At 35.2% G+C, this 25710-nt stretch overlaps 1 protein-coding gene across 2 annotated transcripts in view; it reads right to left on the reverse strand.

The window, feature by feature from the left end:
• Positions 1 to 666: 666 nt before the first annotated feature.
• The window catches only part of tcf25 (transcription factor 25 (basic helix-loop-helix)), a 219385-nt gene continuing 194341 nt past the window's right edge, over positions 667 to 25710 (reverse strand). For both annotated transcript variants that reach the window (XM_067419911.1, XM_067419910.1), the window contains one exon: positions 667 to 1545. In XM_067419911.1, coding sequence (XP_067276012.1) covers positions 1387 to 1545 — 159 coding nt within the window. In that variant the 3' untranslated portion in view covers positions 667 to 1386. The remainder of the gene's footprint in view (positions 1546 to 25710) is intronic.

A 25710-nucleotide genomic window follows, 5' to 3' on the forward strand; every position in this document is an offset into this window, starting at 1 on the left:
AGAGCATTGAGATTGTATCTAGAGCTACATTGTGTTCCCATACGCAATACGAGGAACCTCTCTCGAAAGGGAACGTATTCGGTTACTTTCGTAACCTCGGTTCCCTGAGAGAGAGAGGGAACGAGTATTGCGTTCCGTGCCGTTTTTGTGCTTCTCAGGTGTCACTTCAGTCGATTTTAAAACCTGACACCTATGGTGAATCAGGGTCTTATATAGCCTCCTGTATGCTAATATAAGCCCCCTTTTTCGGCGGTCTCTCTGGAGCGCCACCATTGGTTCGCTCCTCTCAGCCGCCTCACCATAGTTTCCTGCAGTTGCCGTGGTCCGGCCAATCTGAGCACTCCTCGCGCTGGGCTATGGCCGTGCAGCTGCACTGCGCTTTACATAGATACCTTTATTAATAAAGTTATCTATGGCCGTGCAGCTGCACTGCGCTTTACATAGATACCTTTATTAATAAAGTTTTGCTTCACATTCTCGCAAAGTTTTTTTTGGGAGAGTTTTTCCCATACGCAATACTTGTTCCTTCTCTCTCAGGGAAACAAGGTTACGAAAGTAACCGAGTACGTTTACTTTGATTCAAAGAATTTAGAGAAACCGGGTCTGGTACATGCCTAACAGCCATAGAAAATCTGAAGTAAAATTTGTCTAAATATTACAAAAAAATTAAACAAAAAAACCCTGTCTTTATTTGGTCAATTATTTCAAAATACAGAATATGAATTATTATATCAGTTAATCAGTTATATCAGTTACATAAATCAGTTATTTTGGGTGCTATACATTAGGATGTCTAAGATCTTCAAAAAATAAAAATGTGACCTGCTGTAGTTGAAGCTGTCATAGTTGTCTATAGAAACTGGCTCTTTTCTCAAGACGATCAACCTTTAAAATTACAACGTGTACCTCATCCTTACACAGGATATACCCAACGCCTTACCCAAACATGAAACTCAAAATATAAAGATTTAATTTGACATTGCTAAAACAGTATTACTGCAATTACTAAAACAATTTTGTTTAATCATTTAATTCAGCAACATTGTTTTACTAATGTTTCCTGCTGATTGTCATGGTGTACAAATTATGGTCACTCTACTTTATGGTTGGTGCTTAGATATTATGCTTTCAAGCCTGAAAATAGCAGCCATATTACAATTTTCTGAAGACATGGCTTAATTGAATATGTTTGTCTTCATGTACCAAAAGAAGGGATGTGAAACACAATTAAGTTTGTCAAGTAGCATGAATTAATTGGATCTTTTAATATGTAGGGCAAGCAGAACATTGTTCCTCTTTACTTTACAGTTCCTCTTTATTTCTTCAGCGTCACTTTTTTTTTTCTTTCTTTTTTTCTTTTTTTTAAATCATGCCCTTGATTATCCATCAGTCCCATTCCTCCTCATCTCTGTCATGGTTGTCCTCCCACTGAGGTTCACGAAACTGTATGTTAGCCAACATGTCCCTCATGGCCACCATGAGTCTATTCACTTCCTGGTTCAATTCATGGCCGGCACGGGCAACTTCCTGTCTGTCTTCTGGCCTCTGAACATGAAAAAAAAAAATAGTTAGAAGATGCAATTAGTAGAAAAAAATTAAGTAGATGCAAATTATGCTTTGCCCTTTTCAAATAATGAATAAAGCTGATCATGGTAGTATGGCATAAAACTTAGCTTGCATAACAAGAGGCAAAAAGAGTTCAAAGGCTACATGACTTTGAAGGTATTTTAGTGTTAAAAATGTTTGCTGTAGTCCTTGATAGGATTTCTTAGAATAGTAGAAATAACCACAACTACAGTATTGTTCAAAATAATAGCAGTACAATGTGACTAACCAGAATAATCAAGGTTTTTAGTATATTTTTTATTGATACGTGGCAAACAAGTTACCAGTAGATTCAGTAGATTGTCAGAAAACAAACAAGACCCAGCATTCATGATATGCACGCTCTTAAGGCTGTGCAATTGAGCAATTAGTCGAAAGGGGTGTGTTCAAAAAAATAGCAGTGTCTACCTTTGACTGTACAAACTCAAATCTATTTTGTACAAACATTTTTTTCTTCTTCTGGGATTTAGCAATCCTGTGAATCACTAAACTAATATTTAGTTGTATGACCACAGTTTTTTAAAACTGCTTGACATCTGTGTGGCATGGAGTCAACCAACTTGTGGCACCTCTCAGCTGTTATTCCACTCCATGATTCTTTAACAACATTCCACAATTCATTCACATTTCTTGGTTTTGCTTCAGAAACAGCATTTTTGATATCACCCCACAAGTTCTCAATTGGATTAAGGTCTGGAGATTGGGCTGGCCACTCCATAACATTAATTTTGTTGGTTTGGAACCAAGACTTTGCCCGTTTACTAGTGTGTTTTGGGTCATTGTCTTGTTGAAAAATCCATTTCAAAGGCATGTCCTCTTCAGCAAAGGGCAACATGACCTCTTCAAGTATTTTAACATATGCAAACTGATCCATGATCCCTGGTATGCGATAAATAGGCCCAACACCATAGTAGGAGAAACATGCCCATATCATGATGCTTGCACCTCCATGCTTCACTGTCTTCACTGTGTACTGTGGCTTGAATTCAGAGTTTGGGGGTCGTCCCACAAATTGCCTGTGGCCCTTGGACCCAAAAAGAACAATTTTACTCTCATCAGTCCACAAAATGTTCCTCCATTTCTCTTTAGGCCAGTTGATGTGTTCTTTGGCAAATTGTAACCTCTTCTGCACATGCCTTTTTTTTAACAGAGGGACTTTGCGGGGGATTCTTGAAAATAGATTAGCTTCACACAGACGTCTTTTAACTGTCACTGTACTTACAGGTAACTCCAGACTGTCTTTGATCATCCTGGAGCTGATCATTGGCTGAGCCTTTGCCATTCTGGTTATTCTTCTATCCATTTTGATGGTTGTCTTCCGTTTTCTTCCACGTCTCTCTGGTTTTGCTCTCCATTTTAAGGCATTGGAGATCATTTTAGCTGAACAGCCTATCATTTTTTGCACCTCTTTATAGGTTTTCCCCTCTCTAATCAACTTTTTAATCAAAGTACGCTGTTCTTCTGAACAATATCTTGAACGACCCATTTTCCTCAGCTTTCAAATGCATGTTCAACAAGTGTTGGCTTCATCCTTAAATAGGGGCCACCTGATTCACACCTGTTTCTTCACAAAATTGATGACCTCAGTGATTGAATGCCACACTGCTATTTTTTTGAACACACCCCTTTCATCTAATTCAACTAATTGCCCAATTGCACAGCCTTAAGAGCATGCATATCATGAATGCTGGGTCTCATTTGTTTTCTGAGAATCTACTGAACCTACTGGTAACTTGTTTGTCACGTAGCAATAAAAAAATATACGAAAAACCTTGATTATTCTGGTTAGTCACATTGTACTGCTATTATTTTGAACAATACTGTATATAAACACATTCTTCAATCATGTTTCACAAGAATATATATTCTGAAACACATTAACTAAGCATAAAAAATAAACTTTTTCAGGATAAAGCAGTTTAAAGATAATTTTTAAAAAATCAAAATAAGCTTTAGAGATATTTTTTTTCCGAAAAGGGTTTAAAAAAAGCTTGTTCAAAGATCCATGCACAATTGTTGCACATGCACCTGTGGAACAGTCCTTAAAGGAATAGTTCACTTTAAAATGAAATGATCTCATCCAAGATGTTCAAGTTTTTTAAGGAAAACATTTAAGGATTTTTCATCACAATGTTTTCAACTGCAACCAAAATTTCGAAGGGCCAAATCAATGCAGTTTCAAATGGCTCAGAGTAGCTTCAGAAGCTCTGCACGATCCACGACAAGGATTGGGTCTTATATAGAAAAATCAATCTGCTAATTTCCAGCAAAATTAAAATGAATATACTTTTTTAACCTAAATTGACTAATCCAAACTCCCTTTACCAAAAAACACTCCATCTTTGTCTTCAAAATCTGACATTGTTGCTTTACCTTTTTTGCTAAAGGGCGTATTTATTAGTCTTCGCATGTGCATTTTGTAAACAATTGGGCGGTACTTCTGCCTGTGTAGTGTTATGCCTTGTTTATAGTTTTGCCTGGCTCCACAGCACAAGCCTCCACTGACTGCGCACACTCCTCCTGAAACGGACGAGGCGTTTATACTTGACGCGCTGGCCATTGTGCCATTCTTTGAAACGACAGATGGTGACTCGGAGTAATTTTTCTATAAACCATCAGGAAAAAGCGTTGAGAAGTGGGCTAAATGTACACAGGTGATGATATTTTTTTAATACACTTCACCAAAAACCACACTACAAAAGAAGCGTGTAAAACTCAGTAAAATATATATGCAAACATGTATACAACTAAATTAACGATCTCTTAAATATTTCGTAATTTCACTAACACTTAGTTTCATTAATTATTATTTTTTATTACACGGCTCTGTGAAATACTTGATTCTGATTGGTCAATCGCGCATTCCAGGGGTACGTTATTCCCAGATAACACCTTCCCATCCGGGTACTACGAGTTATCTTGACCGGTACTACTTCTATGCTTAACGCTGGCGCCATCTTGTGACTTAAACAGCCATGGGTTACATTGGAAGACTTCAAGGCAGGTTTCCTTTATAAAGTTTTAAATATGGATATTCTTCTTACACAAACGCATCGATTCAAATCAGAAGGCTCTATTAACCCATCGGAGCCACGGAGCACGCTATTTGACGGACAGCAGCAGTTTTTTTTATGGACTTCAAAAACAACTACAACTACTGCTTGGATTAACGTTAGCCAGGACTTTTTAAATATGACTCCGATTTTATTTGTCTAAAAGAAGAATGTCATATACACCTATAATGACTTGAGGGTGAGTAAATCATAGGCTTGGTTTTATTTTTTGCGAGACTGCAAGATTTTATTTGAGACTAGTAGCCGTGTAATAAGCGGGATAATGTACACCCAGCTGGTTGTTATCGCAGAATAAACCCCTTCAGAGTGATGCATTGCAATCACTCTGATCACTGTCTGGGTTTATTCTGCGATAACCGGCTGGGTGTATATTATCCCTTACATAAACATGGATCTTTATTTAAAAGGGCTCATTTCTGCTTTTGTAGGCGCATTTTGTAACTATAAGCATCTAATTTGCATGTGCAAAGTGGGTGCCAGTATGAGGAGACGTCATGCTCGGATAGATTTGCCTAGAACTCGTTCATCTTTGGATGCGGAGCTGCGCCCGCTGTTACAAAAAATGTGCTGCACACCACCAGGCAAAAAGGCCCAACGCGCACGACCGGCCACTCCGCATTGATGTCATTTTTGCTGCAAGCGCCCTTGTGCTTGTGCGGAGGCGTCAAGTATAAAAAAGGCTTAATGTTTTCAACATTATTGCACAATCACTGGCACGTCGCAGCAGGGAGACCGGACAGAGAAAGGACAGCTGATCGTCCCTGCAGTGGCAAACCATGTGTAACTATATGTCCCCCCTAGATATGCTTGAGAACTTAAAAATGCCTTAGTGGTAGCAGGGCTCCAGACAAAAATTTAAATTAAGGAGCCATTGGCTCCAATAGGAGAAAAAGTTAGGCACCAAATATTATTTTTTAAGTGCCACAAAAGAATAAACACATTTTAATTTTTCACGTGCAGTTTTTAGCTCTTTTTATTTTTTCTCATAAGTAAAAATCTTTTGTCGTCTTTTTTGCCTGTGTAGAACTGAAGCACTAACTTAAAGAGTTACTTCAGTGATTTAGCATTAAGTTTTGTATTTAAACTGGGTCATAAATGTAGTAGAAATGTCAAATTATTTTTGAATTTGGTGCCTTCTAGACTGAGAAAAGACAGAAAATATATTTTGTCTCATGGGGATGAAAAACAACAACTCCAAAAAAGCATGCACTTGCTTAACTGCCCTACGAGGCCACTCCCAAAGCCACTGCAACTGGATTACTGGATCACTGCATTTATTTTCATAACATCAGTTCAGTTATAGAACAGACAATACAATTAAAAACTGAACATGTCTGTTCAATATAGTTTGAGTGAGTCAAATGAGTCACGACACAAACGCAGTAGAAGCAGTGTTGGGCAAGTTAGTTTAAAAAAGTAATTACGATAGTTACTTGTCACAAATAGTAACTAAATTTGTAACCGAGTTACATAATTATAAACGTAACTAATTACCATGGAAAGAAACAGTTACACATTTTTTTTTAATGTTCAAATATGTCAAATAACTTGGATGCTTCCAATATTAAATATGTTAAATGATTGAAATGGACACTAAATAGAATAAATTATCATTATAAAACATTGTTTTATAATGTGCAACCTAAGTGCCTTTTTTAAGTGCAAACCTAAATCTACCAGGTGGCAAAACTCAGTCACTCGTGATCAAAGACAAATTTGTAGAAAGGCTGAACACAAATGGAAAGAAGACTTTTGTTCAAAGACTCTCTAACATCTTATCAAAATGATGCTAAGTCTGCAAAAGCTGCCTATCGTTCAAATTTAATTGAATCTAATCATTCTAACCCAAAGAAGTTTTCTGTCACCATCAGCTCTGTTTCTGTTCAGTTGTCTGTGTTGGTTGATTTTTTTGTATTATTCTATATTTTTACTTGTTATTCTTTTTTTTCTTTTTTTGTTGTTGTTATTTCTTACGGAAGCCCTGAACCGCATGGTGAAAAAAAAAAAAAAAAAAAAAAAAAAATTGATGGTGGGAGAAAAAAAAAATTAAACCTTATCTCGTTATTTCAACATAATAAGTCGTTATTTCAAGATAATACGTTGTCATTTCAAGATAATAAGTCGTTATTTCAACATAATATCTCGTTATTTCAAGATAATAAGTCGTTATTTCAACATAATATCTCGTTATTTCAAGATAATAAGTCGTTATTTCAACATAAGTCGTTATTTCAACATAATATCTCGTTATTTCAACATAATAAGTCGTTATTTCAACATAATAAGTCGTTATTTCAACATAATAACTCGTTATTTCAAGATAATTAAGTCGTTATTTCAACATAAGTCGTTATTTCAAGATAATTAAGTCGTTATTTCAACATAATAACTCGTTATTTCAAGATAATTAAGTCGTTATTTCAACATAATAACTCGTTATTTCAAGATAATTAAGTCGTTATTTCGACATAAGTCTGTATTGTTTAGCTGTGTTGTTATTTCGATATTAGCCAGTAGAGGGCAGAATAAGACAGGGAATCAGTTAACGCATTGTAGTTATTGGCTACTGATACTGTTATGAACTTTTGCAAGTGGTGCTCCAAAATCCCTGAGGTTTAGCCTCTCATGGGAATTTTAACATTAATGCCAGGCATATGCATGCAGGTTAACTCTTATTGAGGTTACATTTATGCTTCCATACTATTACCAAAAGCCAAGGTGGTCATATAGGAGTAACGTTATATACTATCAAAAGCGAAAACTGCCTATGAGCACGCTTTCAAATGAAATAAGTTGTTGAATATTTGTAAAAACAATAATATAAAATCTTAAGATATAAGGCCGGTGACACACTGCAAGCGTGGGGTGATCATCTCGGCTGCGTGGCGTGTCCGTTTTTATCTCGGCTCCCGCCCGCATTTTTATTTCGGCTCCCACCCGCCGAATTACGTTATAATAATAATAATAATAATAATAATAATAATAATAATAATAATAATAATAATAATAATAATAATATTTAAAATTATTATTATTATTATTATTATTATTATTATTATTAAATTGTTGAAATAACCTTATAATAGGTTAACCTAGAGACTTTCAAACATGAAAATGTCATATGTAGGCTATTCGTGTCAAAATGACATATAGCCTAGACATCTTTTCCTATTCTATTTTGCCTGGAAACGCTTCCAACACACTTGTCTCGTGAAAAATAGTCTCTTCTATTTCTAGCATGCAGGCATTTTCCGCGCTGGCTCAAGCTTGTCACGCAGGCAGTGTGCAACCTGTTAACATGGGAGCCGAAATAAAAACGGACACACTTGCAGTGTGTGCTTTATGCTATCACAGCTTTTCAAACTCTTGCTCGCGAGATTTAAAGAGGGCCAGGCTAAGCAATATTTCTTTAAAAAAAGTATAGTCTATATATAAAAGTATTAAATACGCAAAATATATTTAACTTAATAGATTAATGAACACATCGAAAGAAAAAGAAAAACTGTGACAAATAATTCAAATAAGTTGCAAAAACAATAATTTTACAGAAATTTGCATTAAAGGTTTTAGTGACAAACACTGTTATTTTACAGATGTTTAAATTGAGATGTTTTACTTTAATTTTACGGTTTTTGTTTGGCAGCCATAGCTGCCAGTCATTTACCATTTTTTACGCTTTTTTAATAGTACAGTGTTAAATAGTTATTTTACAGATTTTCTTTGTTTAAATTAAGATGTTTTACTTTTATTTTATGGTTTTTTGTTTGACAGTCATTTGATCGTTTTTTATGATTGTAAAAGTGAAAAACTGTTATTTTACAGATTTTTCCTATAATGATCAAACACCTTCAATAAAGTGACAGTAGTCTATTAAAAATTCTGCAGCATAATTGTTTGTAATTTTACATCGTTTTAAACGTAGGCCTAATTCAAAATTACAAAAAAATACTGTAAAAAATGTAGTGTTATTTTCCATAACATTAGGATTATTTTTTCCGCTGTTCAGTCGCACCGGGCCTTACGCACACATATAGCGTCGCATAACTTTGACGCAGCCTGTTAATTATCAAAAGAAAAAAGAAAATCAGTCAGAATACACACACACACACACACACATGTTGTGTTTCCATGTTTTATGGGGACTTATAGGCGTAATGGATTTTATATTGTACAAACCGTATTTTCTATCCCCCTACACTGCCCCTAAACCTACCCATCACAGGAAACATTCTGCATTTTTACTTTCTTAAAAAAAAAAACTCATTCTGTATGATTTATAAGATGTTTTCCTCATGGGGACCAAAAAAATTTCGCCACAAGGACAAGGGTTTTGGATATTGCCATCTTTGTGAGGACATTTTGTGGACTAAAACTTGTGTAGGCCCTCTGCACTGTTATCAAAAGTACATGGGATCAAACGCGATTGAATGTAGAGTTTTGTATCTCGTTATTCTATTAAAAAATCAATAATTGATTTTTCATTCCTATCAGAAATGAAGAACTAATTTTATTGTAAATAGTGGTCAAATATCCAAGATATGTAATATATCTAATACTTCAAATCTCAAGGTTAAAACTGGTTTATGATTTATTTTCAAGATTAAAAAAAAGAAAAATATATATATTTTCATGCCTGGATATAAAGTTGAATTAAATTGCTTGCCCTGTTTTAAAAAAAAAAAAGAAACACCATTTAAAACTTCTTTCTTTGCTGTAGCACCGTTCATTTATGTTCACGTGTGTATGCTTCTCGCATTCGTTAACAACATTAAAATGATAAAATAAATGACCACTCATCAGCAATCTTCTTTTGAAAAAACATCTAAACTTCACAATAAATCGTTATTTAAGTCGTGTCTGTGCTTTGTTTGTTATGATGAGAGGATTTGTAGGCTAGCCTAATTGGAAGATCTGGTAAATGTAAACTTCATTCAGCATTTTTAGTCATAAAACTTGCTTTGATCAATACTGAGAGGATTATTTTCATTATATATCCGTGATAAAGATTTAAAAATGTTTTCTTCAAACTACGCAGAACAATAGGCTATTTATTCAACATTTAAACGCGCGATTAACATTGCGATTGCATTTTCTTTTTGATCCGCCCGTAGGCCTATTAGAGAAATTTAGATCAGCCATAGGCGCAAAGGATGCTGCAGCAAACATTAATAGGAAAAAAAGGGTTAACATTAACATTACTCTGAAACAAGTGCAGTTATTGCCTTCATAAGCTACCATATTTTCTGCTTAACTTTTATTAGGCTCCGCAGGTCGAAAGAAAATTGTTTTTTCACAAAAAACATTCTCTGCAGTCCGAGCGCGATGCACACTGAAGCTCACTCTCGCTCATATCTGAAGTAAATCATTAACACCATCATCACTACTACAGTACATGTGTTTTATTGAACTAAATACATTACAATCGGCTAAAACGAATAAGCAGCAGGTTACTTTTCTGGACAAGAGCGCTCCCGAGTCCATGTTTCTCTCACTGCGGCACAGCTCGGCGCACACACAAAATACCGGCAGGAACAGACATATGGGCAGGCACGCGCATCTCTTAAAGGGGCCACACTATATTCCTACTTGTGCAATATGGTGTGCTCACAGGTCCGCATTACAGCTTTTGAACTGTGCCGTGTTCTGAATTAAACTGCCAGTGTAAAAATTCCCTTTATTTATATTCTTAAAATGAGAGAAATCACTGCTTATTCTGAATTGTTGGCTTAAGAGACATGAACAAGTTCTTTGAAAATCATCTGTGACCTTTGGTACATGTCTAGTCTTCATGCTCTGAGTATGGTTTATAATAAACATACATTTGCATAAAGCATGCATTTTTCTCCATACCCATGTTGATTAGAGTATTAAAAACTTGAAACATGTTCATTTAAGGTAGCTACATTTAGAACTGATAAGAATGTGCGATTAAATTGCGATTAAATATTTAATCGATTGACAGCCCTAAAAAAATATAAACATAAGAATTACTGTGCCACACTATGAACGTTGGTGCGCATTGCTTCCTTGCGTTCAGCTGGAAGCTGTGTCCACTGTATTTTTTGTGGGTTCGCATGAGACCCCCCCATTGAAATAACCAGGACACCCCATTGCCCCCCCAATCAAAATTGTCTGGAACCGCCACTGGCTGCGCATAAAATCACGCACTCTTGTTGTGACCCGAAGAAAATAACCAGATCACTCAATAAAAACATAAATTATATATTCTACCTCTCCCCAGAATAAAATGCTATAAGCCTATAGTCATGCACATATTGTGTTAATATTTGCCAGAAATTGCTGCAAATATAGTGAAACCTGCTTAATTCTATTCAAATAGATTGACAGAGCTGAATTGTTTAGAACTATTGAGAGATATGAACCACGTGACAACGTGGCGGCGAGATCAAAGCGTGTCGCAACTCTCTTTTTATGGCTCTGGGTTGGTCTGGACCACTCTTAAGCTAGGTCTATCACAGTTTACAGTCTACTAGTACTACACGAATGTAATAACCTAAGTAAGCTACAAATACACCCAGTGTTCATTTAGGATAATGGTAAATAATAAAAAGCAAAGATTAGGCCTGATAAATTAAAATCTGCTATGGCGCTGCTGAACCAGACACACTCCCGATCAGCGCTAGCCATATTCCATACACAGATGTCTATAAGAGCTGCTGCTGCTGCTTTATAATTTTATAAAATGTTATTTGATAAAATGCAATTTTGCTGTTAGTCTTGAAATTATATAATAATTTAAGTGAAACTGTTGTGTATCCGCTTAAGCCATTCAAATGCATTGACACAGATAGAAGTATTGAGCGCTCCATGAGCCACGTGTCCGCGCGCGCCGCCGGGAGCGAGAGCATTTTGCAACTCCGCTTTTCAACGCCTCTGGCTTTAACATTATGCCACATTAGCGCCACAACGCTATTTATTGTTTGAATTTCGCATTAAAACTTAATAAAAAGAAAAAAAGCTATAGCTTTGTTTTAATATCAAAAGCAGGTTTGGCAATTTGGCGTGAGATTAAGCTGGGCAGAGTGAGAGTGTGACACGGAGCCTGAAAGCGTGTGTCTCACGCCAAATGCGTGTGTGTGTGTGTGTGTGTGTGTGTGTGTGTGTGTGTGTGTGTGTGTGTGTGATGGGTAGGTTTAGGGGCAGTGTAGGGGGATAGAAAATACAGTTTGTACAGTATAAAAACCATTACGTCTATGGAGAGTCCCCACAAAGATAGTGAACCAATGTGTGTGTGTGTGTGTGTGTGTGTGTGTATTCTGCATTACAACATTTGGAGGTGATTTTGTTGTTGTTGTTGAAATATGATCCCCAGAAGATGCACCTCATGCAATATGAGCCGAAATAATAAATTAATGCACCTGGTTGATGCGACGGCAGCCATAGGCCTATGGCATGGAATGAATACAGATGCGTATTCACTAGCCTATATGTATTTGGATGCTAAACTATTAAACTGAGTATTGGATTGAACAGTGTAACTTTAAAATGTTTGATTGACTGATTTTCTTTTTTCTTTTGATAATTAACAGGCTGCGTCAAAGTTATGCGATGCTATATGTGTGCGTAAGGCCCGGTGCGACTGAACAGCGGAAAAAATAATCCTAATGTTATGGAAAAAAACACTACATTTTTTACAGTATTTTTTTGTAATTTTGAATTAGGCCTACGTTTAAAACGATGTAAAATTACAAACAATTATGCTGCAGAATTTTTAGTATAGACTACTGTCACTTTATTGAAGGTGTTTGATCATTATAGGAAAAATCTGTAAAATAACAGTTTTTCACTTTTACAATCATAAAAAACGATCAAATGACTGTCAAACAAAAAACCATAAAATTAAAGTAAAACATCTTAATTTAAACAAAGAAAATCTGTAAAATAACTATTTAACACTGTACTATTAAAAAAGCGTAAAAAATGGTAAATGAATGAAAAAAAAAATGGTAAATGAATGACTGGCAGCTATGGCTGCCAAACAAAAACCGTAAAATTAAAGTAAAACATCTCAATTTAAACATCTGTAAAATAACAGTGTTTGTCACTAAAACCTTTAATACAAATTTCTGTAAAATTATTGTTTTTGCAACTTATTTGAATTATTTGTCACAGTTTTTCTTTTTCTTTCGATGTGTTCATTAATCTATTAAGTTAAATATATTTTGCGTATTTAATACTTTTATATATAGACTATACTTTTTTTAAAGAAATATTGCTTAGCCTGGCCCTCTTTAAATCTCGCGAGCAAGAGTTTGAAAAGCTGTGATAGCATATATAAAGCACACACTGCAAGCGTGTCCGTTTTTATTTCGGCTCCCATGTTAACAGGTTGCACACTGCCTGCGTGACAAGCTTGAGCCAGCGCGGAAATGCCTGCATGCTAGAAATAGAAGAGACTATTTTTCACGAGACAAGTGTGTTGGAAGCGTTTCCAGGCAAAATAGAATAGGAAAAGATGTCTAGGCTATATGTCATTTTGACACGAATAGCCTACATATGACATTTTCATGTTTGAAAGTCTCTAGGTTAACCTATTATAAGGTTATTTCAACAATTTAATAATAATAATAATAATAATAATAATAATAATTTTAAATATTATTATTATTATTATTATTATTATTATTATTATTATTATTATTATAACGTAATTCGGCGGGTGGGAGCCGAAATAAAAATGCGGGCGGGAGCCGAGATAAAAACGGACACGCCACGCAGCCGAGATGATCACCCCACGCTTGCAGTGTGTCACCGGCCTTATATCTTAAGATTTTATATTATTGTTTTTACAAATATTCAACAACTTATTTCATTTGAAAGCGTGCTCATAGGCAGTTTTCGCTTTTGATAGTATATAACGTTACTCCTATATGACCACCTTGGCTTTTGGTAATAGTATGGAAGCATAAATGTAACCTCAATAAGAGTTAACCTGCATGCATATGCCTGGCATTAATGTTAAAATTCCCATGAGAGGCTAAACCTCAGGGATTTTGGAGCACCACTTGCAAAAGTTCATAACAGTATCAGTAGCCAATAACTACAATGCGTTAACTGATTCCCTGTCTTATTCTGCCCTCTACTGGCTAATATCGAAATAACAACACAGCTAAACAATACAGACTTATGTCGAAATAATGACTTAATTATCTTGAAATAACGAGTTATTATGTTGAAATAACGACTTAATTATCTTGAAATAACGAGTTATTATGTTGAAATAACGACTTAATTATCTTGAAATAACGACTTATTATGTTGAAATAACGACTTAATTATGTTGAAATAACGAGTTATTATGTTGAAATAACGACTTAATTATGTTGAAATAATGACTTATTATGTTGAAATAACGAGATATTATGTTGAAATAACGACTTATTATGTTGAAATAACGACTTAATTATGTTGAAATAACGAGTTATTATGTTGAAATAACGACTTATTATGTTGAAATAACGACTTAATTATGTTGAAATAATGACTTATTATGTTGAAATAACGACTTATTATGTTGAAATAACGACTTATTATGTTGAAATAACGACTTAATTATGTTGAAATAACGACTTAATTATGTTGAAATAACGAGTTATGTTGAAATAACGACTTATTATCTTGAAATAACGAGTTATTATGTTGAAATAACGAGATATGTTGAAATAACGACTTATTATGTTGAAATAACGACTTATTATGTTGAAATAACGAGATATTATGTTGAAATAACGACTTATTATGTTGAAATAACGACTTATTATGTTGAAATAACGACTTATTATCTTGAAATAACGAGATATTATGTTGAAATAACGACTTATTATGTTGAAATAACGACTTATTATCTTGAAATAACGAGATATGTTGAAATAACGACTTATTATCTTGAAATAACGAGATATTATGTTGAAATAACGACTTATTATCTTGAAATAACAACTTATTATCTTGAAATAACGACTTATTATCTTGAAATAACGAGATAAGGTTTAATTTTTTTTTTCTCCCACCATCAATTTTTTTTTTTTTTTTTTTTTCACCATGCGGTTCAGGGCTTCCGTAATTTCTTCCCTTTGATGACCTTTGAGATTCTTCAGAATGAAAAGTGCATTATAAATAAAATCTATTATTATTATCCAGTCTGTTGTGAATCCATCCATTAATGGTTGCTTCTGATGCTCTATTTGAGGATTTTCAAATTCTTCATTGATAAAATTACTAATTTAAGACCTAGTGTCTGCTCTAATTTAACAGTCGCTCCTAGCTTGTCGCCTGCTTCTGTTTTCTGGGAGGTTTTTGAACATATTAACTTCCAGACACTGAAGGACGTGATAGTCAAGATCAAACTGGCACTTTGTCCCTATGATATCATTCACCCAAAAATTTTAAAACAAATCATTGATTCAGTTTGGCCAGGAATGGTCTCTTTTATTAACAAGTGTCTCAAAACGGGTTCATGGTGTATCATGGTGTATCACAATTCTATAGCTTTAAATTCTCTTCTTATATGCTTAGAGATTGACCTTTTCTATTTTTAATGAATTTCTTTTTTTGTGTGTATGTCTATTAAAAGTCTAGGCAATCAAATATTTCTTACGAAGAGATCACTTTATATGATAAAGCTTAAGCTTTTTTTCATAAACATTGATCAATTACCATTACAATTATCTCATAAATATGCTTACAGTGCATGTTCTACGGAGGGTGGGGGGTGGGGGTATTGTGTTGCAGTAGCTTACATATAGCACAAGAAAGCTTGACTTCAAATGGTAAAAAGAAGAGAAAACCGTAATAAAATAAGAACTAATAAGCAAAAACAATAGCACAAATAAATCAGGTATGCCTAGGTCTAACAGTATTCAGGTGAGAAACTGATTTAAAAAAATAAACAAGTTATCAAATTTAAAATAACATTGGATTTTCATTGTAAAAATTAAATACATATGAATCTGTTAAAGTTACACAAGTTACTCAGTAAAGAGCAGCAAGTGATCTTTTGTCTTTTTGTAGTTTGAATAACTGCTGCCCCTTTAAGACCTGACACAAGTGTGGAATAAGCTGGGAAAAGGAGCTATTTTTTATTTTATTTACTTGTATGTCAGAGGTCGGCTTTATAACGGTATGTGCGCACTTCAGATATGAGCGCGAAATCTGCGGGAATTTGTACAATTATGTGCGGATTCAGACCGATCACACACAAACACACTGTCATAAAGAAAAATCCAGTAGAACGAGATGGCACGTTAGTGCTCAGAGGGTTAACCTGTCGGCCGGAGAGGAGAGCAACAGGTGTAAAGAGGAGGTATCTTTTCGGATATTTCATTATCGATGCATATTAAAAAAAAATATATTTTTGACAGCACTAAGTTAGGCCTACTTGTATAACCATCTGAGACAATTTTTATGCACTGAGCTAATGTTTGTAGGTTTTAATTTGCGGATTTGTGGCTACGTTCACTGCCTATTCCACAAATGAACATGCCATAACGGACACTCTAATCTTACATTATCACATTATACATATAAGTAAGTTACTCTGTCACTTATGCAAATTCCTAGCTAGCAGTTAATAGCACAAGTTAAACAAATAGGCGCTAATGTGTAACGTCAGGCTACAGTAAACTACTTAAGTTAGCTTACTTAAAAAAGTCTATGAATTAGTCTTGCTTTCATGTGACTCGAAAGAGCACACTCGAGATGTTTATTTGGCAGTGTGAATACATTTCCATGGCTTTTCCCTGACTTTTAGACAAATATTTATGACCTAAGCTTCCATGAAACGTCCTGTGTATACATGTAAAATAAGAAAAATCCATGTTTAAATGTCAAATCACAGCATATCTTTAACTAATTAATTAACGATAAGCTATGTGGTTTAATACAAAATACAAAAGATGGTTAGAAAAAAAAAAAAAAACCTAGCAATGAATTAAAGGGATAGTTCACACAAAAATGAAAATGTGATGTTTATCTATGTGAGAAATCAATCCATATATATATATATATATGTATTTATTTATTTTTTTACCTCAAATACAAGGCTATATCCAAAGCCTTCATGCAATTCACTTATACATATACCCAGAGCGTGTATATTGACCTTACCGGAAGTGAAGGCTATTGGATATAGCGTTGTGTTAAAAAATGATATAAATACGGCTCGATTTCTCAAACAAACTGATCGTTTTGTGTCTTAAGATATGTTGTCTAAGCATGTGTTTTTTTTTTGCTCTCATAGAATTGTTACCCATTCAATATAACATTCCCTACTTTTGTTCACTAATACAACTTGAAGGAGTGAATGAAGACGAGTGCGTGAAGTCGGACACTGTTGTGTGTAAATCGGCTGTACACTCGTTATTGCGGCGCAACGTGAGACTGAATGACTGCACTCAAACATCTCCACTATGGTGTCGGACAACACTACAAATGGCCGTCCCTTCAAATAATGCCCTATTTCAGGGTATATGGGGTTGATTTCAGATTCAGTCCCTTTCGTGGAGACTAAGCAGCCCAACATCTCCAGAGCAGTCTGTCAGGTGTGTGTGTGTGCGCCCGCAGATCTGTTTGTGACTTTGAGTAGGTGAGTTTGTGTGCACATGTATGTTTGAGTGTGTTTTAAGTACAATTACAAAGCAATTAACTAGTTTTGTTTAACTTTGAAAAAAAATTCGAGTTGCGTTGTGGTAAAAATAGCTACGGGTAACGCCAGCTGATTGCCGAGTGCAACCATTCTACGTCATCAACCTAGAACACAAACAAAATGGCGCTGCCCATGGTCAAATATAAAATCGATTTTTTAAATAACGTAGATCTTTCATGGGTTTTCTACTACATATTTTAGTAAGAGACATAATTTATGTTATATTAAGCCATACAAGTCTCAACACCAGGGGATCCCTTTAAAACAATCGTCATTGTAAAAGAGCTATATAAAAAAAAGTTGATGAGCGCACGCTCATGAACCGCTCACCAGACCAGTTCCGTCTTTCTTTTAGCTGCGCTTACAGTTTTGGCACGATTCTGTCAATGACTGAGTTTTTCAAGCACAAGAAGGAAGGCGGGTCCACCTTTATCTGGAGCCAATCAAATGAGCTGCTCAAACAAGAAAAACCTCAGACGCCAGAACACATCTTTATCTTCATTTGGCTCAGCATTGTTCTTGCTGCCAAAATTTTAAGGGACCTTTAAGAGATGCTGGTTTTGAAAACATAAGTGAAGCACTTTTGTTGCATTTTATAGTGAAATGAGAGTTCAGTGTCTTTAATAAAATCAACTCATTAAGTATTTATCTCTCATCCATCTGCAATTAATTACAAAGTTAATGTTATGTTTTATTCAGGGTTCATACACATTTCTATCAATACATTTCCATGATTTTTCCGTGGCTTTTCCATGAATTTTAGACAAATATTCATGACCTACACTCTTATAAGAAAATATTCTATATAGAACGTTAACCTGTCACGATAAATTTTGCTGGACGATAAATTGGCCAAGAAATTATTGCGATAAGCGAGACCGTTTTCATCTAAAATAATGATAATGGCATAAAAATGCAGGTACACCTTTTCAAAGATCAATAAACTTTAATTCCTAAAGACTATTTAACACTAAAAGACTATTTAACACTAAAAATGGAAAATATTTGAAATAACCACAATAAATGAACAAAACAACCAAAAACAATAAAAGCATGGACTCTCAGTCTGTTTAAAAAATGCATTTAAATAATTACCAAAAAAAAAAAAAAAAAAAAAAATGGAAGAAAACTGCAACGGATGATTGTGTTTTAGGTGCATATTAGGGGCGGCATGGTTCACAAAACCCACTGTTCGGTTCGTATCACAGTTTTAGGCTCACGGTTTTCCGTTCTGTACGGTTCTTGTTGTTTTTTTTCTTTTAATCCAGAAATGTACTTCAGCATATGATATATTAATTATCCACAATTTAGGATACAGTATTAAAAAAATGTTTTATATCATAGCCTAACCATGCATAAACTGAACTTGACCATCTCTGAGGAAAGTGATATTTTGATTCAGCAAGAGAGGAGACTTATGACGCTTTTCATTTATTTGGCAAAAAAAGAACGTGTATTCTGTATTGCTATCTCTACAGGAACGTAATGTGCCTTTTTAGCACACAAAGACTGAACTGAAGAATTAACTTGCGTTTATCAAACTTCAGAGTAGCTTTAAGCCTCGTTTATATGAGTCTGCTCGAGCGCGAGGGTGCCCGCGGCAAAAATTATGTCGACGCGGAGTGCGCGAGACCCCATTTTGCTTGGCATTGTGCACGTCAAATATCGTAACTTTGCGTGTGGCTCTGCAACTCGAAGAGCCATGAGTTCCAGACGAATCTGCTTGCCGAGAATGACGTCTCATCACGACGCACCCGGTCTGCACGTCAAGTATAAACACCTCCCCAAACGGATGTGGCGCGCGCAGTCAACGAGAGACGAGGAAAACAAAAAAGCATCCAAATGGCAATTACTGCGGCCGGAAAAATTAGAGCTCATTTTTTTTATTTTGCAATTAATTGATTTATAGACTATCGCGACAGGCCTAGTAGAAATGTTAAATTATTTTTGAATTTGGTGCCTTCTAGACTGAGAAAAGACAGAAAATGTATTTGTCTCATGATGATGAAAGACTACAATTCCCAGAATGCTTCGCTGCCCTGTGAGGCCATACCCAAAGCCACCTACTTGATTACTGTGACTGAGTTGGAGAAGACACTACAATTAAACTGAACGTGTCTGTTCAATATAATGAGTGAGTCACCGCGCGAGTATCACAGCACTGAGCACTAACTGCAAGAGTGAGATAAATGAGCTGAATGAGCTCTCATGATGAGAGCTGAGGTAATCGCGACTACACTCGCGGCATACATTCACAACACGAGTTCAGTCTGGCGCGTTTCAGTTCATGCCTTTGCAAGCTTAACTTTCATAGAAATTAATTTGAGAAGTTAAAAAAAAGTTTACATTGCTCATCATAGCAACTCACTCACTGCTCTGTTTAAATGAATGCCTGAAGCTGCGAGCTAAGCTGTGAGTGATGTCCCATCCTCCATATGCGGGTTCAAAACATGCAGAAATGGCTCCCTCTGCTGGCTGTAGTCTTTAGCCGTTGGCCAAACATTCCTCCTATAATGCAAATATCGTCAATTTGCGTCATAGGAGGAATTTTTCCAGAAATCTCTTGTCTCAGGGGAAGGGCCCTATAATTTCCCCGATCACGGAATTGCGGATGGAATCATGGAATTGCCATATTAACGCGGAATCTGTATATTAACGCGGAATCTAGTGTTAACGCAGATTTTCCCGGAATTGTACATATTTGTAATGAAATTCTGTTTTGTGTGGGAGGAGAACGTATGTCGGAGGAAAATGCAGACCGGGGAAAGCAAATCTTCGCAACACAACCCCTCCCGTCATTTCAGCTTCCTCTTTAAACAATGAAAGTATGGCGAAGTTGGTCTCTGCTTTTGTCAGCGAAAAAGTTAAGAAACTCGACGCTAACGTCGGTTTCACACTGCAGTGCAGAAGCTTTGCATATGAAGAGCGGGAGACGCGCACCCACAGCATTGGTTGCGAGCAGCTGCCTGAATTTGAGGCTTATGTATTGCAAATACAGACAAATATTGTCCATTCTGCCAGATTTTCCGGTGTTCTGCTCGACCCCTGTCATTCTCGTGCTTTGATTTATGATAGGCACATTAGGCAGCATATCTCTTGCAAATGCAAACGTGTTCCCCTCTGTTCCAAACACATATGCATAAAAAAAAATCTGAATTCCCAAAAAAACTTTAAAAAAAATGGAATCTGCAAAAATTAAAACGGAAAAAACGAAATTTGCAAAAATGACAACGGAAAAAACGGAATTTGGGAAAAAAAACGGAATTTGGGAAAAAAAACGGAATTTGGGAAAAAATAAAACAGATTTTATAGGGCCCTACATAACAGGGGGATATGAGGGGGTAAACGAACAATCATTTGAATATACTCCAGGGTTTCTACTGATACCAAGCCATATGCTAATCGCTGAAGTAACCCTTTAAAAAGGGTTCTATATACAGGGTATATACAGCAATCCTTAAGTTAAATTTACTACTTTTAATACCTTATTTACTGCCTTCAGAATATTTTTTAAAACCATCACGACACTGAATTGCAAGTGTTAATCAGCGACCTTTCTATTATTTACACAGATTTTGACATATAAAACATACAAAAAAGAATAGATTTAGAATCGACACCAGGAGGAAATCTGTTATAAGTTATCATTCAGACACAGTAAAATAGATCTCAACATTCACAAAGGTTGGTTAAGGAGAAGCATTACTGCATACACATTTGATTTCAATTAATAATTGGTAATTCAGCAATTAAATTTAGTGTTTTTTTTCCAACAACAAAACCTGAGGCAAATATTAAATTTCTATAACTGTGATAAGTTGTGGAATTTAACAAAATACTAAAAACTAGTGCTGTCAATCGATTAAAAACTTTAACTAGATTAATCACACATTTTTTCTGTGATTAATCGCAATTAAAAAGAAATGTTTTTGTACGTTTTTAATATATATTTTTTTTAATAAAATAATGTCACAGTTAATCAGATTAATGTAGAAACAACATAAAGAAAGTATATTTTAAATACTTGTTTAAATGGCATCTTTTTATGAATGAAGGCCACTATTACTGATATTAATACAGCTACTGATTATTATTATTTTTTTACATTTATTATTAGGCTTCAAAAATATAACAGTTTTTAATTTAAGTAAACTTAAAACAAATGATAACATAAACCCATAATAAATGTTATGTTTACTCCAGCCCTTCCTGTCTTAACAGTTAGGAAATATACAGAAATGTAATAAAGTTATCAAAGTTATATGCAGTCTGCACTGCATAAACTATAAATTAAATAGTTAATCCTTATTAAAGCTACAAAAGTTATTTAGTCAAGAGCAGCGAGTCATTTTCTCTGTTCCCTTTGGTCTTTAACTTTGCTGACAGGAAGCTTTATTGGCTGCTGTCCCTTTAAGAGCAGACAGACAGACGAAAGATCTTTGATTATGTGCCCAGATATGCTAAAGCCCATATTTAAACGAACTAATGCAAACGCAGATAGAATTTCAATCAGAATAGGACACCTGATAGTCTGAAAAAATAATACCTAATTTGGAAAAAAATAATACCTCTGAGACCACATTTAACACTTTTAATGGCCTTAAATTTGACAATTTTGATTTATCACTTTTTAATACTTTTTAAAACCCCGCGGACACCCTGATATAGAACCTTTTAGGGGTTCCAAATAAGTAGCGATGATTTAACTTAAAGGGTTAGTTCACCCAAAAATGAAATTAATGTCATTAATGACTCACCCTAATCGATCAAAGATTCAGGTCGCCAATGTTACGTGATTTCAGCAGTTTGGCGCTTCAGAATTTTGCTGAAATCACATGACATTGGCGACCCGAATCATTGATCGATTCACTGATTCATTGACTGTTTGATTCTTTTTGGAGGCACATGGGGGAGAAGACAATGCTGAATAAAATCGTAGTTTTTGATATTTTTGGACCAAAATGTATTTTCGATGCTTCAAGAGACTCTAATCAACCAACTGATGTCACATATGGACTACTTTGATGATGTTTTTATTAGCTTTCTGGACATGGACAGTGAAGTGGGCATTGACTGCATTATGCTCTGGGACAAAAATTTAAAATATCTTAAACTGTGTTCCGATGATGAACGAAGGTCTTACAGCAGTGGAAAGACATTAGGGTGAGTTATTAATGACATCAATTTCATTTTTGGGTGAACTAACCCTTTATGGTTATATATAGAACCTTTTCTTCTAAGAGTGTAAGCTTCCACGAAACATCTGTGTATACATGTCAAATAAGAAAAATCCCCGATCAAATGTCAAATCACATCATATCTTTAACTAATTAATTAAAGGTGCACTATATAGTATTTATGCAGTAAAATATCCAAAAACCACTAGGCCGGTGTTATATATTTTGTTCAGTTCTACAATATCCCAAATGTTTCCAACTATTTGTAAATTGTGAGAAAATTGCTATTTTAACTAAGGAACGGGACGTTTCAGCTTAGCGTCTGAGGAAGTCGCCTGTCAACTGCGTCATATCTGCGCTACCCTCAGTTTCTGGTTTTATTTGGCAGGAGTGCTTTACTCTTAGCAGTGTGAACAAGTGAACGCAGGGAGTAACATATAATTTTCAACACAAATAATGTATCTAAAATAATAAACAGAGCTGCATTACCTCATAATCATAACCGGAAGAGCGGATCAGTATAGGTGCCCGGCGAATGTGTCCCGTCCCGTCATAATAAAAGTCCCAGTGTTCGCGAGCCGTGTGTTTGTATAACAATTGCTCCAGCGGCCATGCTCAGCTCCACAACACTTGGTCCTACTCATAACCGCATGCATGAACGTGATTTCTGCCCAATTCCTATTTTCCACCAGCTGTGAGGTGAAGACCACATGTCCCAAGATGCTGTGCTCAAACTTTGCGTCATCAAACTACGCATTTGTTTTGAATAGGCACCCTCCAGTGGACAGAAAGTTGCATTGTGCACCTTTAATGAAAAGCTATGTCCTTTAATACAAAATACCCTAGCAATGAATATGAATTAACTGTCCAGTAACACTGACAGTAACTTTACAAGGTGGCAGTGTCAGAAACAAACTTTTGTAATACAAAATTGGGTAACCAAGAAGATTTTAAAACAGCTTTGCTTCCTATTTACCATTCATCTCATTGTAAAACTATCAATCATTAAAAATCTTTAAATCATCATTTTTATTTTTTATTTCTGCAATTTACACCTATACAATCTCTGCCAGACATTCCCCCATGCAAGGGTCAGAAATTACATTTTCCATTAAGGCAATTCATTTTCAGGAGCATTTATAAGTGCAATTTGTATTGATTACCTGTGTTATCATTTGTCAAATACATAAATTTAACCAATTACTTAAATCAATCAGAATACTATATAGACCAGTGGTTCTCAAAGTGTGGGGCTCCCTTAGGAGGCACGGGACATAAAAAAAAAAAAAAAAAAAAAAAAAAAGGCCAAGTTAACTGACGTCGCATGGAAGATGGATTCCATGGCTGGGTTCACACAATGGTGTCAAATTCTCGTCTATTGGATTCTTGAACATTTTGAATCCACTCGCATGTCCACAGCGAATTGGACGCACGTTTAAAACGAGCATTTGAAGCAGAATAGACGCACATTCAAGGCACTCCAGGAGCTGCGTCTGGATGATGGATGAGATATTTACATCTTTTACAGGTTGCTCCATAAAGAAGCTATATAAAGCTTAAGCGCCTGTCTCGCGTTCAAGTTCGATTTGGGAGAACGGATTCCCGAAGACGGGAGGACACAAGTTCACTGTCACTCTATATATTTTGCATATTTTAGGCTACAATAAAACGAAATGTCATAAAACACCACTCTGCCTCTTTTCATTTAATTAAAAAACATTAATAGCCACACAAATGTAGTTCAGGCAACACATATTGATCATTTTCACTGCATATATTTATAACAAACGAAATATAAAACACAACCCTACCTCTTTTCGTTTACATAAAAAAAATATGAAACATTAATATGTGGTTTAGGCAATAAGTGTGCATATATATGATTATCACAATAATAAAATTAAATATGACATAAAACACAACCCAGTCTCTTATGTTAAATGTCAGTTTGTGTGATCAATAATAGCCATTATAAAAGTAGGCCTATAAGTAAAATTGCTCTAACAAGGACAGTTAAAGCATATGTGCGCTATATGCCTGATCAGTTTTAACGGCAACACAATTGTAATTTCAAAATGTTTAATTTCACTGAAAAAAGTAAGTCAATTTTCATGATTTTTTGGTTTTGTTGTGAAATTAAATAGATGGGGGGGGGGACATTTTTTCATAGGTTGAAAGGGGGCGTGACAAAAAAAGTTTGAGAAGCACTGATATCAATAAAATGTGATCTTTACACGTCAATAAGTTTTCGGTACATATCCTAATGTCAAGGATGGATTATTGTTCATAAGAAGAGGATCTATGATCTCTGGAAGCATCTCTTTTAATAGCCTAGTTGGTGTAGGGTCAAGCATACATGTTGTTGATTTTGATGATTTAACAAGTTTAGCCAATTCTCCTATAGCAGTGAATGAGTGTATTTTTTCCTCAATGACACTACAATGCTCTGTCTGATGTGACACTTTAGTAGACAGCTGCATGGTTATAATTGTATTCCTAATATTCCTTATCTTACTAGTAAAAAAGTTCATAAAGTCATTACTGGTGTGCTGTTTACAAACGTCAGAAGTTGAAGGTTTATTTTTGGTTAATTTAGCCACTGTATCGAATAAATACCTAGGGTTGTGTTTGTTCTCTTCTAAGAGAGACAAGCTAAACTAATATCTGATGATAAAAAACTATGACGAAAATCTTTTTCGTTAACGAGACAGGACTAGAATGATAATAGAAGATGTGAAATTACACATTAAACAAGAAAGTAATTTAACATTAGGAAGCATAGCTTTAGTATTCATTGTTATGCTGACGATACTCAGCCCTATATTTCTTAAAACTGCATTCTACCATCTTAAAAATATATATCTAAATTACGGCACATGCTTTCAATGCAAAATGCTGAACAGTTAGTTAATGCGTTCATGAGCTCAAGGCTAGATTATTGTAATGCTCTACTGGGTGGTTGCCCTGCTTGCTTAATAAATAAAATGCAGCTGGTCCAAAACGCAACAGCTCGAGTTCTTACTAGAACCAGGAAGTCAACACTGCACTGGCACCCTATTAAACATTGCATACATTTTAAAATCTTACTTATTGAACAAGCTCTTAAAACATTATACTCCATCACTTCTATTGTGGGCTCAAAACTCTGGCCAGTTGATAATACCTAGAATATCTAAATCAACTGCAGGCG

Source organism: Pseudorasbora parva, chromosome 16 (assembly GCF_024679245.1).
Source record: "Pseudorasbora parva isolate DD20220531a chromosome 16, ASM2467924v1, whole genome shotgun sequence".
Lineage (NCBI taxonomy): Eukaryota > Metazoa > Chordata > Actinopteri > Cypriniformes > Gobionidae > Pseudorasbora > Pseudorasbora parva.